General features: G+C 44.5%; 1 protein-coding gene across 30 annotated transcripts in view; it reads left to right on the plus strand.

Annotated features, from left to right (window-relative positions):
• Window positions 1–13,290, plus strand: part of LOC139420421 (supervillin-like) — a 138,251-nt gene that overhangs the window by 116,246 nt on the left and 8,715 nt on the right. For 11 of the 30 annotated variants that reach the window (XR_011635515.1, XM_071170503.1, XM_071170507.1 and 8 more), the window contains 14 exons: window positions 43–175; window positions 2,293–2,343; window positions 3,027–3,104; window positions 3,690–3,788; window positions 4,743–4,908; window positions 5,339–5,434; window positions 6,492–6,578; window positions 6,820–7,003; window positions 7,140–7,312; window positions 8,859–9,014; window positions 10,325–10,461; window positions 11,987–12,134; window positions 12,416–12,561; window positions 12,829–13,004. Coding sequence is in view for 29 of the 30 variants with exons in the window: in XM_071170503.1 (XP_071026604.1) it covers window positions 43–175; window positions 2,293–2,343; window positions 3,027–3,104; window positions 3,690–3,788; window positions 4,743–4,908; window positions 5,339–5,434; window positions 6,492–6,578; window positions 6,820–7,003; window positions 7,140–7,312; window positions 8,859–9,014; window positions 10,325–10,461; window positions 11,987–12,134; window positions 12,416–12,561; window positions 12,829–13,004 (1,830 nt within the window). In the remaining variant the exon portion in view is untranslated. The remainder of the gene's footprint in view (window positions 1–42; window positions 176–2,292; window positions 2,344–3,026; window positions 3,105–3,689; window positions 3,789–4,742; window positions 4,909–5,338; window positions 5,435–6,491; window positions 6,579–6,819; window positions 7,004–7,139; window positions 7,313–8,858; window positions 9,015–10,324; window positions 10,462–11,986; window positions 12,135–12,415; window positions 12,562–12,828; window positions 13,005–13,290) is intronic. The other 19 variants (XM_071170504.1, XM_071170517.1, XM_071170509.1 and 16 more) reach the window with 5 other exon arrangements.

The following is a 13,290-nucleotide window of genomic DNA, read 5'->3' on the forward strand; positions in this document are numbered from 1 at the left end:
TGGAGATGTACAATATAAACATGCTGTGTCTCTCTCTCTCAGGCTGGCCCTATTGAAGAAGAGTGGCGAGGAGGACTGGAGGAACAGGATTAATAAGAAGCAAGACATGGTGAAGGTGGCCGTGTCAGAATGCCACGCTCAGCTATGGGAGGTGGAGCAGAGCTTCAAGAAGAAGGTAACCTGACTACTACTGTATATGCTGTCCTTTATCCACACTTCCAGTCAGACAGCTATAACCTCTGCTATAGACTTTACACAAACACATGCTTAGCCTTTTGGCTGACACTGATGCGATTTTAAAAACAAGTCAAACAGGCTGTTTTTCAGCCATCATTTTGGGGAAATTACAATTTGTTTGCCTACTTTTCTAATCAAGTGAATCCAAAAGGGCTTATTGTAAAAACACTTGTCTAAATAAATGAATCCTATGTCCAGAGTTTGTTGCTTCCTTCCCTCATCTCCTTCAGACACCTTTTCATTTGTATCAAACCATAAATAAAGTGTACTGACGAGTTCAGTAGGATTGTTGTAAATGGATATTGAGTCACAGCTGTGGGTGTCTCTAAACAGAGGTGTTGTGTATGTTGTCATCTATAGTGTGTGTCTGTCCTTTCACTTATAATGCATGCTACTTATGACACTTAGAAACTTCCCGAGGCAATTCATTGTACCAGAATTGCCTTTCATATCTTCAACTGCACTTACACTCAAATATGATAGTCATTGGTGATTACTCAGGTATAGTATATGTACTACTGTATTAACACCTAAGTTGTCTGAGTTGCTAGGTCACCGTGTGTATTCTGAAGACATTGTACCGTTGTTTCCAAGTGAATGTAATACTTAGAAGACCAGATTTATACATGTACGGTTGGCATAGTTTCCCTAAATCAGGTTTTCTAGCCAAGAGAACTTCCTGTGCAATATCGGGAAATGTATTCATTGATATGACAGACATGTGCTTTCTAGTTTTGCACATTTCGTTTGTCTACTGTTTTCTTTCAGACCTGCATGTGTGTCTCGTCTTTAGCTTTTCTGTAATCAGTGCATGTTCTATGTAACTTCTCCTATTCTGTCTATTTGTCTTTATGTTTTGCATGTCTTTTTTTTCCCCATCTAAAATAAACCTTTATTTCAATCTCTGCATGCGCACCGTAGTTTATGTTATGCGAGTGTTTTCTAAAGGGTGGGGGTGGGTGATTTTTCCACATACCTCTCTCTTTTTTAGAACTACTCACAACCTTATCTGTCCCCTTTCCGTCCATGCAAGCAGACAAACCATGTTTTGGCTCACCAATCCATGTTTTCTCAGCTTTTTGTCGTAACACGAGTGTTTTATTGACGATAACCGGATGACAAATATGTCCCGGTTTTCCACATGCGATGACACCAAACCAGGAAAAAAATGCACACTGCTCTTGTCAAATCAGTAGGATGTTTTAAATAAAATAATAATAATTATGAAACCAAAAGAAGGTTTTTAATGCCTGCGTGAAGTATCTCAAAGTAGAAGTGTTGATGTAGGATCAGTTTTCCCTTTTCAATCACAATGAATAAGATTACATGGACAGGGGGGGGGCTGACCCTAGATCAGTTCGGTTACTCTGAGATGCTGAATTGGTTACACACCCTGGTCTTTTACCTCTGTAGATTAAACGAAGAACACCGACGAAACTAAATGTATAAAGTTGAGACCAAAGCATAGAAGTGAAACGAGTAGTGGATCAACTACAACAGACCAGGCTTAGGGCTTCAAAGGAAATCGAGAGGAAGGATGGATGTTTTTGTTTTTCGCTCTTTAAAAAAAATAATGTTTTAATGGTTTTATCCTCCCGTTGAGCCTGGCCAGTGAGCTCAATCAAGACCACCTCCCTTCCGAGATCAAAGGAGATGTACTGTAGCCTATAGTACAGTAGGAATTGGAGAGATTAGGGAGAAACATCCCCTTTTTATGAGATTATAATCTGGCATGTCATTGGTCCGTGCCTATTAAGAGTTTGATCTACACTGAGTCACTGCTTTTAAAATGCTTAAAAGTACAGCTAAAAAAAGCAGCATCAGGGACTGAAAGTGTGTGTGGGGGGGGTTGATTTTACAAACTTTGTTTGAATGACACCTGCTGGAATATAGTTTGCGTTTCAAATTCAACCTCTCCGTAATCCAAAGATCAGTGAGGGTTTTAGAGGGTGAGGGAGAGCGGTTGACGTTCTGGGTCAGCCATGCGGATGACAACCTAGTCTACCGAAAAGAACACTTGTCCTTTTTTCTTTTCTCCCTGCTGCGTTTCTATAGGATGAAGGGATGATGATGATCGATGAGTTGGCTGTGTCTGATCAGCTCTGGGTAAGACCGGTGTGTTGGGTTCCCCACGAACACACACCCTGGCGTTGTTATACACTACTAGTGGTGCTTTTACGGGTGAAGGGTTGCAACGTTCCGGTAACTTCTCAAAGTTCTCATCTTTTCTCTGAAATCCCGGTTGGAGGATTCCTGGGTTTCCTGCTTATTCCCGCCTGAATCCGGGACTCTTCCAACTTGGATTCCTTGAAACCCTGGGAATTTGGGGAAATATACCCAATCAGTTTTTCTATTTAATAGCGTGGTGTGAGTGGCCTGCTCTAATTCAGTCCTGCCGCTCATCAGGTGTCTTATTAACTGTGGTTGATGCTGTAGCTTCGAGCCTCAAGGCTGTGTGTGTGTGAGTGAGAAGTGGTGACTTCATTGTGGATTTGATGCTGAAACCAATTCACCAGCTCATGTTCCCTGTCCATACAGCCATTAAACCCAAATGTATAAACTGCGTGACATTGAATGTGTTGGATGAAGGTGTGCGTGCAAGCTATGACGGCGATTCCCATTTTTACAAACCACTGTCAAATTACACATCTGTGAAACACAAGCTTGGAGGTATCACTGTCCCCCCCCCCCCCCCCCCCCATCTACTGTTTATTCCCCTCTGTCGTTGATTATGTCCTTTCTGTCCATCTGTGGGAACTTGTCTGTCTTCCCTGTCCCTCCCTCAATAGGAGCCGGTCTTTTCCACCCCTTTCTCTCCTCCTCCTGATCTCCCTGACGGTGATCTAAGTGTCGATCAGTACAGCCAGGTGAGACCATGCATCCGGTGTGATGGCCTTCATACTGTACCTGCTTGCATAGCCAACCTAGCTCCCTGCTGGTCTGAGCAGTTGTTGTTGTTGTTCTTTTAAGCTGTTAAAGCCTCTATGCAGATAGTGTTAGTTCGCGATAACGTGCTTATTACCAAGTATCTATGCCAAAGATCATGATGCATCTGTAGGCATATACAGTATCTTACCATGGTGAGCTCATCTACTTTATGAAGGCATGTTCTCTATATCCACTGTATACTCTCCCAGAAAATGCCTCTGCCTGTTTTCTGCTCCAACTCTCCTGTTAAATCTGCTACCCTGAAGTTCTAGGACTCTCCAGAGTTGTTCTTGCTCCTAGAGTTGCTAGCCATGCGTCTGGAGGCGTTGTAGTGATGTTGACGCTTCATGGTGATGGCGAGATGAAATGTCACACCTTTTGGCGCGGCTTCTGGCTAGCTCTTTTTAATTTTTTTAGGCTGCATCCTCTGCCCTCCACTCTTTCCTCTCATTTCACCCCCTCTTCTTTCCTTCCTCTGTTCTTCCTTTCCTCCTCCCATCACCCATCTTCCCGGTCACATGAAGGCTACCAGCCCCCCCACGTCGAGCATCTTCAGCCCCCCCACGTCCACAGTGACCAGTCCCTCTATGGCTAGGGATGAGAGGCACCCCTGGAGACGGAAGGTGACACATTCACCCACTCCAGTAGTCAACAGTCACAGGCTGCGTCCCAAATGGCAACCTTATTCCCTGTGTAGTGCACTGCTTTTGACCAGAGTGAGGGGCCATGGTTAAAAGTAGTGCCTTATGTAGGGAATAGGGTGGTATTTGTGACACACACACTCGCAGATAGACCTGCGGTCATACGCAAAGGACACGGTCACACATACAGTAGGTCTAGTGTATGGACAGATACAGAACTTGGATGTTGGCTATAGAATATTGGTGTCTAGGGGACCCTTGTTTGAGGATGTCTGTGTGTGTGTGTGTATACTTACGCAAAAAGATAATTTACCATATGTTAGAATTGTTTTTCAACCACACAAATGCTAACAGGTGAAAGTGTGTGTGTGTGTGTGTGTGTGTGTGCTCGACATGCCTGTGACACTTTGTGTTGTGCTGGTCGTGACGTCTTCCAACTCCCATGCTTCTGTGGTGATTGGGTTCTCCTACAGTAGATGAACTGTAAATGAGTATTGTGCATTCATGCCGTCCATCTACCATCTACATTCTCTCACTTCTCTCTGTCAAACCGGTCCATTCATGTGATGGTGAAGGCCGTTTTCTAAAGGGTAGTCTATGGATCTGCGAGAGTAGACACCAGGCATTTTATTTTAATGCAGAGGCATGCGAGTATGTCGGCCACTCTGAGCCAAGGGGGTTGTTTGATGTTGTTCAGTGGTTTTGCTACAGTTAGGGGAATGGAGATGATCTATTAGTTAGTAATATCTGTGGGGGTTGTGGTGTAGTACCATCTTCAAAGTTCTGAACATTTCACCTCACTGAATGGCACCCTATTCCCTTTATAGGGCACTATTTTAGACCAGGGTCCATCAATAGTAGTGCACAATAGGGAGCCATTTGGGACACAACCCGTGCTTCACATCCCCCTAACCTCGTGTGTGTGTGTTCTCCTAGCAGAGGATGGGAGGAGGAGAGGAGACCCAGAGCCGCCGTATAGACATGTCTATCCAGGAGAGGAAGCAGCTGATCGTGGCCCGAGAGGAGGCCTGGAAGTCCAAGGGCCTTGGGGCTGCCAACGACTCCACGCAGTTCACCGTGGCCGCACGCATGGTCAAGAAAGGTCAGGGGTCATCTAATGCTGAATGATACCCCCCCCCCCCCCCCCGCGGCAAAACACGTGCGTGCATACGATCACGCATCCGCAGAGCTAGGGTTTGTGTAGTCAGTAGATAGAAAGTGGTCTACGGTGTCAATTCCCACTTCTGTTACACCCGTTCCATATAATCCTGCCGTTCCTTTATTCACTCAGGCAGTTGTAAAACATTTCACTGTATGACCATTTACTTTTTTATTTTATTAAAATGTTCACTCGTGCAGGAAGTTCTTTAATGGACCCCCTATAATCCAATTAATTAGCAGTATGACCTACATTAGGTGCAGTACCCGTCAGACAGACGTGTTTCCTGTCCCCAGTCACTCCCTTATTTACTCCGTCTCATCTGTTGTTTCACGTAGTGGAACATCCCATTTATATTATGTGTCTGTTTCAGGTCTGGCTTCTCCTTCAGCTCTCATCAACAGCCCTGTCATGTCTCTCCTCTCCAAACCCAAGAACACCACTCCTGCCATCTCCAAGCCTCTAGAAGGTCAGTAGCCCAATTTGGCTGTGTGCACTCATTCACTCGCACGGATTCATTTAAAAGCATCGGATTGGTGAAGATGGATAGTTTGGCATGTTTATTAGACCAGTCCAAGCGTTTAAACGCTTGAGGAGGACTGAACGAGTTCACAGTGAGAAGGGGATAAAAATCATAATTCTGCAAGAACCTCTCTCTCCTCTCTGCTGTGTCTCTCTTTCTCCGTCATGTGAGGCCTCACCTTATTCAGTTACTAGGCCCTAGTCATGACATGGAGGGTCTGAGTCACCTTGTCGTGTGGGGTAAACGGTTGTGACTGGGTTGTGTCGTTTGGGGTAAACGGTTGTGACTGGGTTGTGTCCTTAACTGTCATTAGACACATGCCGTCCCATTGTAAACACCATGAACGAAATCTGTAGGAGGCTTGTTTATCCCAGCCGTGTTATTGAAAAGTCAATAGCACTTAACTTTATCCCATCACTACAAAACTACTGTATGTACCAATTAACTTAGGACTGACCTACAAAATGTAATCAATTTTTCCCGATGTTGACAGCTGGCTATAATCGGTCATCTTTGATTTTCCCTTTTATGAGAAATCAAGGAAATATCTGATACTGAAGGTGTTTTCAAAATGATTTTGCTGTTGTGCTGCCTTTGTATGCATGGTGCTGCCTTCTAAACGGCGCGTGTAATCACTATAGCGACAGTAATTATTGGTGTGAATGACCGTTGTAATTCTGTCTGGCAACCAATGTCTAATGGAATGTAAACCCTGGGATAGTGTTTGGTTGTCCTCACTGACTGAAAAGCATTTATGCACGAGAGAGTTAAATTTCAACATCATTTGCAATCAACACACACACTTCCAGGTTGACACATTTCTGGTGCATGTGATTGACATTTTTCTATGGATGGATCTCTTCTAAATTAATTTAAATGCACACTCTGGTCAAAGGTTGTGCACTATATAGGGACTAGGGGTGCCATTTGGGACAGTGATTAAGTGTAGACGTCAGTCACTCGCCATTCAGAGTAATTGCTGTACTATTATGTTGCTTTGCAGAGATCGAGGCAAAACCGGACATGAACCTGGAGTCAGACAGGAAGTTGGATAAGCTGGAGTCTTTCCTGGGCAGGTTGAACAGTAAAGGTAGTGTCTTGTTCTAGTATACGCGCCCCTCCCCCTTGACCCTAACCCTGTAATGATTGCAGGTCTGTAAGGTGGAAGCAATATGGCGGAAGCTCCACCTCTATACTGCTCATACCTATCCAGACCCTTCAGATCTGCAAACATGAAAGAGTTAGGGCCAAGGGAGGAGAAGCACGAATTTGCACCGACTGTCTCTCTTTTGAGGCCTGAGATAACCCGTCTTCCGTGTTGTCCCCGTCAGTGGGCGGCCTGCGGGAGTCCACCATCACAGTGACGGAGAAGACTGTCAAAGAGGTCATGAACTTGGATGATGAGATGTTTGATAAGTTCTACCGCCAAGTGGCTGAGATGCCCCTGAACATGAACAGCAAGGTGGATATCAACGATGACTTTGACGACATTTTCGGTGGTACACAGATGCCCAAGTAAGCACGCCCGTGCGCACGCGCACACACACACACACACACACACACAGTGCAGAGGTCAGGGTTTAGTCAACACTGTAAAAACCCGGCACCTGCTTCCTGTTGAACTCTGACCGCTCTCCTTTCCCCTCCCTAGGCTGACCTCCGCCATGGTGCAGCACAAGCGGTCCGTGCGTCCTGTGCGCAACGTCCAGTCGTCCAGGAACCCTCTGAAGATGCTGGCGGCCAGAGATGACATCAGACAAGAGTACACGGAGCAGAGACTCAACATCGGCCTGCTGGAGAGCAAGAGGATGAAGGAGGAGAAGAGTGAGTCAACAACCCGTAGCCTAGGTCATGCTAGTGGTTCTGGAATGAGGGCAGGGTTGGCAAGAGGTTCAGCTGTCTGTGAAGATGAGAAAAAAAAGAAGCCTGGCATTTCGGTTGTAAATGAAGTTAAATCCAGGCTATGCAGAGGTGGCTTGTGGACTTTGTAGTGCTATGGGAGGCTGTTCTACAACATGCGTGACTGGCACGCACGTTATCATGGGAAAGTGTTCTCCTTTACCTCCCACGACAGCCAGCTCTCCAGAGCACACTTTCAATGTCTATATTCCTAACTCCTCCCGAAACTACACTGCTTGAACTGATTCAAATCAGGCCTTGTAGTTCTGTTCTATAAATGAGTTCAACACAATGACTCCTAGGATAGCAGACGTAAAAGCTGTAAAAGGGGACCTGCATTTAAACGCATTGGCTGCATCCCAAGTGGCACCCTATTCCCTCCGGAGTGCACTACTTTTGACCAGGGCCCATAGACATTTGGTAGGCAGCCTTGCCTCGGTACGCAGCCTTGTTTCCTGGTATTGTTCAAAGCGATCCTCAAAAGTTGACTGTTGTTTTTCTACCATTGTGAGTAGGGCAACTTCTGCAGCGGGCTGTGTCGGGGATAACAGCGTCACTAAAGCTACAAACTGAAAGACTCGTTACTCGCAACTTCCTCTTCCCATCTCTTAGGAGAATAATAAAAACACGCCATGAGACCGGGGGCCCTGAAAGGTTCTGGGGTTTGTTCTAATAACGTTAGGAACTCTCTTGTATTTCAGGGTCGAGAGTATTGTGTTGCCTTTAATCTCATTACATTTAGTATTTATAAAGTCTTCAGCTGTAGTGTGTGTGTGTGTGTGTGTGTGTGTGTGTGTGTGTGTGTGTGTGTGTGTGTGTGTGTGTGTGTGTGTGTAATGTACAATATGTGTGTTTATAAGACTACTGTGTGTACGATGCATCTATATATCTCCTACTCGGTCTCTCTGTATTCCAGTGAATAAGAACTCTGGTTTCTCAGAGGTGGCACTGTGTGTGTGTGTGTGTTACACTGTGTACAAAACATTAGGAACATCTTCCTAAGTTTGAGCTGCAACCACTTTTGCCCTCAGAACAGCTTCAATTTGTCAGGGCATGCTGGCCTGTGTTCACTCCAATGCTTCCCACAGTTAGATGTCTAGATGTCCTTTGGGTGGAAGACCATTCTTGATACGCCGGGGAGACTGTTGAGCGTGGAAAAACCCGGCAGCGTTTCTGTTCTTGATACACTCAAACCGGTGCGCCTGGTACCCACTGCCATACCCGTTCAAAGGAACTTCAATATTTTGCCTTGCCCATTCACCCTCTGAATGGCACACATACACAGTTCATGTCTCAATCCTTCTTTAACCTGTCCCCTCCCCTTCATCTGCACTGGTTGACATCAATAAGGGATCATAGCTTTCACCTGGCCAGTCTTTGTCATGTAAAGAGCTGTCCATAATGTTTTGTACACTCAGTGTATGTCTTCTGTGTATAACTCCTCTAACTGACGGGTCCATCTCTGTTCCAGTGTGTAAGAACAGTGGATTCTCGGAGGTGGCTCTGGCTGGGCTGGCCAGTAAAGAGAATTTTAGCAGCGTTAACCTGCGGAGCGTCAACATCTCCGAGCAGATGTCCAACAACAGCGCCGTGCCCTACAAGAAACTCATGCTCATGCAGGTCAAAGGTGAGACGGACAGATGACCTCTCGCCTCACTAAAAGTCAACTCTGGGATCAGTCATGATAAGAAACCCAGGGAAAGAATGTGGTTGGCTGCACACACACACACACACACACCCCCCTCTGAAAAGAGATGATTAGATGGTGACATGAATGCTGCTTTCAACTTTTAACCACCCACCACCATCTGCTAGTAGTTCTTAGGAGAGACATGCATATCAACAATGCTAAACGGAACAGTGTAAAAGGCTAAGCGCTAAGCTGGAATCCCAAATACATTGTGCACAACAGTCCCTCTGACAGTATTTCACAACAAGCGCTTCCAATAGTACACTCATTTATCTGCAGCATACTGATGATGGTTTACCTTCACAAAGAAGGAAGGCAGCGCGTTCTCTCACCGCACTGTCACATTAAGGAGACCAATTTCTTGGGCTTGTGTCTCAAATCGCTCCCTATTCCCTATGTAGTGCACTACTTTTGACTAGTGCACTATGTAGGAAGTAGGGTGCCGTTTTGGGATGCCGGGTGGCCTAGATTAGACCCGATAGTGAGAGCAGCCTCCTGGAATAGACCGACGAGGAAAGACCTCTGTCTTCTGTGACTCGCGGGTGAGACACACTGTAGCCTGTAACGAGCACGCTAAGGCTAACCATCCAGAACAGTAAGCAGCAAAACATTCCCTATATAGTGCACTACTTTTCATCAGAGCCCTATGGGCCCTGGTTAAAAGTAGCCCATTGTGTAGGGAATTGGTTGTGCTTCCTTTGTCTGACTGCGGTACGCTAATCGTCTAAATTAGCTTATTATTTTGTTCTGGCAGTTTTTTAGTCTGGGGAAGGAAGAAATGGTTGTGTGTATTGTGCCTATTTGCTGCTTATTGCATGTGGGTCAGGCATACAGTATCTGTCCCAACAAGGCGTACAGTATCTGTCCCAACAGTAACCCATTTCCTAGTGCTGCCGAGGTCCACAGAGGAAAATAGCCTAATTGGCCTTATTTTTACCCAAAGCCACGAAGGGTGCTCTTCCAGGGTGTCCTTTCCTTTTCAGAGGATATTTTAAAAACAGACAGTGTTTGTTGTAGTTATTTTGGTTCCTTTAGGCCTCCACACCACGTCCATGCAGCTGTGGTGCTTAATCATGTTACCCAGGTCACCTCTCTCTACCCTGGGCAAACAAAATCCAATAAACAGTTATGGACACAGTCTTCATGTATAAAGTAGTGTATTCTTAACTGCCTCTTAACTTCCATTCAAAATCAAAACAACCACTAATATACCATATCTATCCGTGTCCGTCTGTTATATTAACCAGGCCGACGGCACGTCCAGACCAGACTAGTGGAGCCCAGAGCGTCCTCTCTGAACAGCGGGGATTGCTTTCTGCTCATCACTCCTCATCACTGCTTTGTCTGGACTGGAGAGTTCGCCAATGTCATCGAGAAGGCTAAGGCAAGTCTGTTGATCGTGTTGCTGTGTTCAGCAGCTATACATATCACAAACGCATCAAATACACTCATATTGTCATAGGTTGCATGTAATTGTAAGCAGTGCTGTCCACACAGTGTTAGCGTTGTGTAGGTATGCTCAGATGAACGCGTGTAACCCTGTCAGTGGGTTTTAAAGGTCTGTAAATATTAGGCGTGTGCTGCTTCAAGTCACGTGCAGGAAGTAAACCCGGCCTTGGGAGGAAGTAGCGTTGGCGTAGCAACACAGGAAGTGGTGTGTGTGTGAAGGGAGAACAGCTGCCGTAACAGGAAGCCTGAAACTGAGACACAAACGCAGACCTACAGCTATTGTTTCAAACAGACTCTAGCTCTGATTGGCCAGAAAGAAAACTGACCTGATTCTGAAATTCTCTCTCTCTCTCAAAAAAAAAAGATCATTCAGACTATAAAAACCCAATGGGGGTTTGTTCACAACACTTGCGTATGAGGTCTATCTCAGGATATGCTTTTTAAGATGACATCTTTTCACCTCACTCTTAATAGATCAAATCCTTGTGCGGAAGGGACATTTTTATTTTATATATTTTTTAAACACATGATTTTGTAGCATTATTTGAGCTTAAAAATTACATTTAGCAGAATTTTATAAGGGAAAATATTTGTTTTGGGAATTTTCAAAATATGATTAATTTATATGCCTGGAAATGCCCTTATCCAGAGAAAAATATTCCAATTTCAAACTCTACCAATAAGTAATGGGATATTAACTGAAAAAAATCATATGTAGTTTCTTGCATTATCCCTCTGACTTTAAATAATATTTCTCCCAAAACTGTGATTCCTAAAAGATGTGTCCTGAGATGAGTCTAAAATCCTAAATGAATCAGGAATGCAAAGGGTCAGCTATACCATAAGGACCCCTTGTTCATGTCCTCATTACATGTAGTTCAACAAGACAACTGATGTTCTGGAAAGTTCTCTACTTTTGATAGATTTAAACAAACGATATTGGAATCGCCATGGTCACAACCGTGATCTGTCAACTCGATCTGCCTGATAGAATATGCATTTTGGTTCAAATATCAAATATGTTTCAAGTTCAAATATGTTTCATTTTAATTAGGTTTTAGAGTCAAATCAACTAAGGAATAACTCAATTGCTACTGCGTATACCACTCCGTCAGTGCTGAAAGATCTGATTAGGATGCTTATGTTTTTAGTGGGGATTTTCAAATGAACAATTTTAAGTATTTTACAAATGTTTGTATTGATCTTTTATTTTTAGAGGCAAAAATGTATTTGAGTATCGCCATCATTAATATTCTGAAATATTTTAATCCCTGTTCTGCGACATATGCTTAAAGTGTCAAAATATATATTTCAAATGTAAATATTAAGACAAATATTTGTGGAAAAAAGAGATGGTCCCTTTCAAGAATCATTGAGCTACTAAATATGTAGCACAATGAATTGCACTTGATTTGGGCTAAGAATGAACAATTTGCTTTGTTTCTGTCTTCCCTTCTCAGGCTGCTGAGTTGGCCCAGTTCGTTCAGACCAAGAGAGATCTGGGTTGCCATGCCAACTATGTAGAGCTGATCGAGGAAGGCATCAACACACACAGCTATGCTGCCAAGGAGTTTTGGAAGATTCTGGGCGGACAGGCCAGCTACCAGTGTAAGGATGAAGTAGTTAATGGGTTATAACTGTGGAATTAACATTTTACCTACCAGCTACCAGTATTCGGCAAACTGTAGGATAGTTTGGCAAACATATTTCAATCAGTCATGTTTTGGGGTCCCTTCTTTTTGCTTGATACATTCATGGCTATGTAGGTAAGTTTATTTTATTTTGAATGTGTTATGGGTCCCCTCAACTGAAATGTTACCCACAAATTATTCCCAGTTATTCCTTGAAAGCATCACCAGTTTTTAACACTTCCTGTGTCCTTCCTGTAGCCGCGGGGACGCCAGACGAGGATGAGCTGTATGAGAGCGCCATCGTAGAAACCAACTGCATCTACCGCCTAGTGGATGACAAACTGGTCCCCGATGACGATTTCTGGGGGAAGGTTCCCCGATGCACTCTGCTCAGCCCCAAACAGGTTAGACATTACTTCTACTACTAACATTGTTTGGTATGAGGATATAGATTTTCATTCTGATTGGATTCCAATCAAGTAAAGATCGAGATGGAAAAAGAAACCTGGTTGATCAGACTGCTGTATCTCCTAAGTCAAGATTTAGACAATGACAGATGCACTACTCTGACCTGTGAGATCCTCACTTTCAAATGCCCATTTTGAGCTGAAAGTGAAAGTACATCATTGTACTGGTGCTGACTGCCCCTCTCTGTGAACCCTGGCCTGCAGGTGTTGGTGTTGGACTTTGGCAGTGAGGTGTATGTGTGGCACGGTAAGGAGGTGACTCTGGCCCAGAGGAAAGTAGCCTTCCAGCTGGCTAAACACCTGTGGAACGGAACCTTTGACTACACCTGCTGTGACATCAACCCCCTGGACCCTGGAGAGTGCAACTCACTCATACCCAGGTACTGGTACACACATTCTGTCTCTCTCTCTCTCTCTCTCTCTCTCTCACACACACACACAACACACTAAGCCAAACCGTACAGTGACCTAGCCGATTCACATACACAGTAATGACAATAAATCCCGATATGTAGGTTGCACGTACTGGAATGTAACCCATTTCTCATGTATGGTTGAGAGTGTGATTCCACGACCCTGTGAGGGTTAGGCTTTTACTTGAGTTGCGAGGTAACTTCAAACCGTCCGTATTAAAACCGCTCCGGTTAGCGCAGGTGGGCCATCTCC

The sequence above is a fragment of the Oncorhynchus clarkii genome, chromosome 11, assembly GCF_045791955.1.
Source record: "Oncorhynchus clarkii lewisi isolate Uvic-CL-2024 chromosome 11, UVic_Ocla_1.0, whole genome shotgun sequence".
Lineage (NCBI taxonomy): Eukaryota > Metazoa > Chordata > Actinopteri > Salmoniformes > Salmonidae > Oncorhynchus > Oncorhynchus clarkii.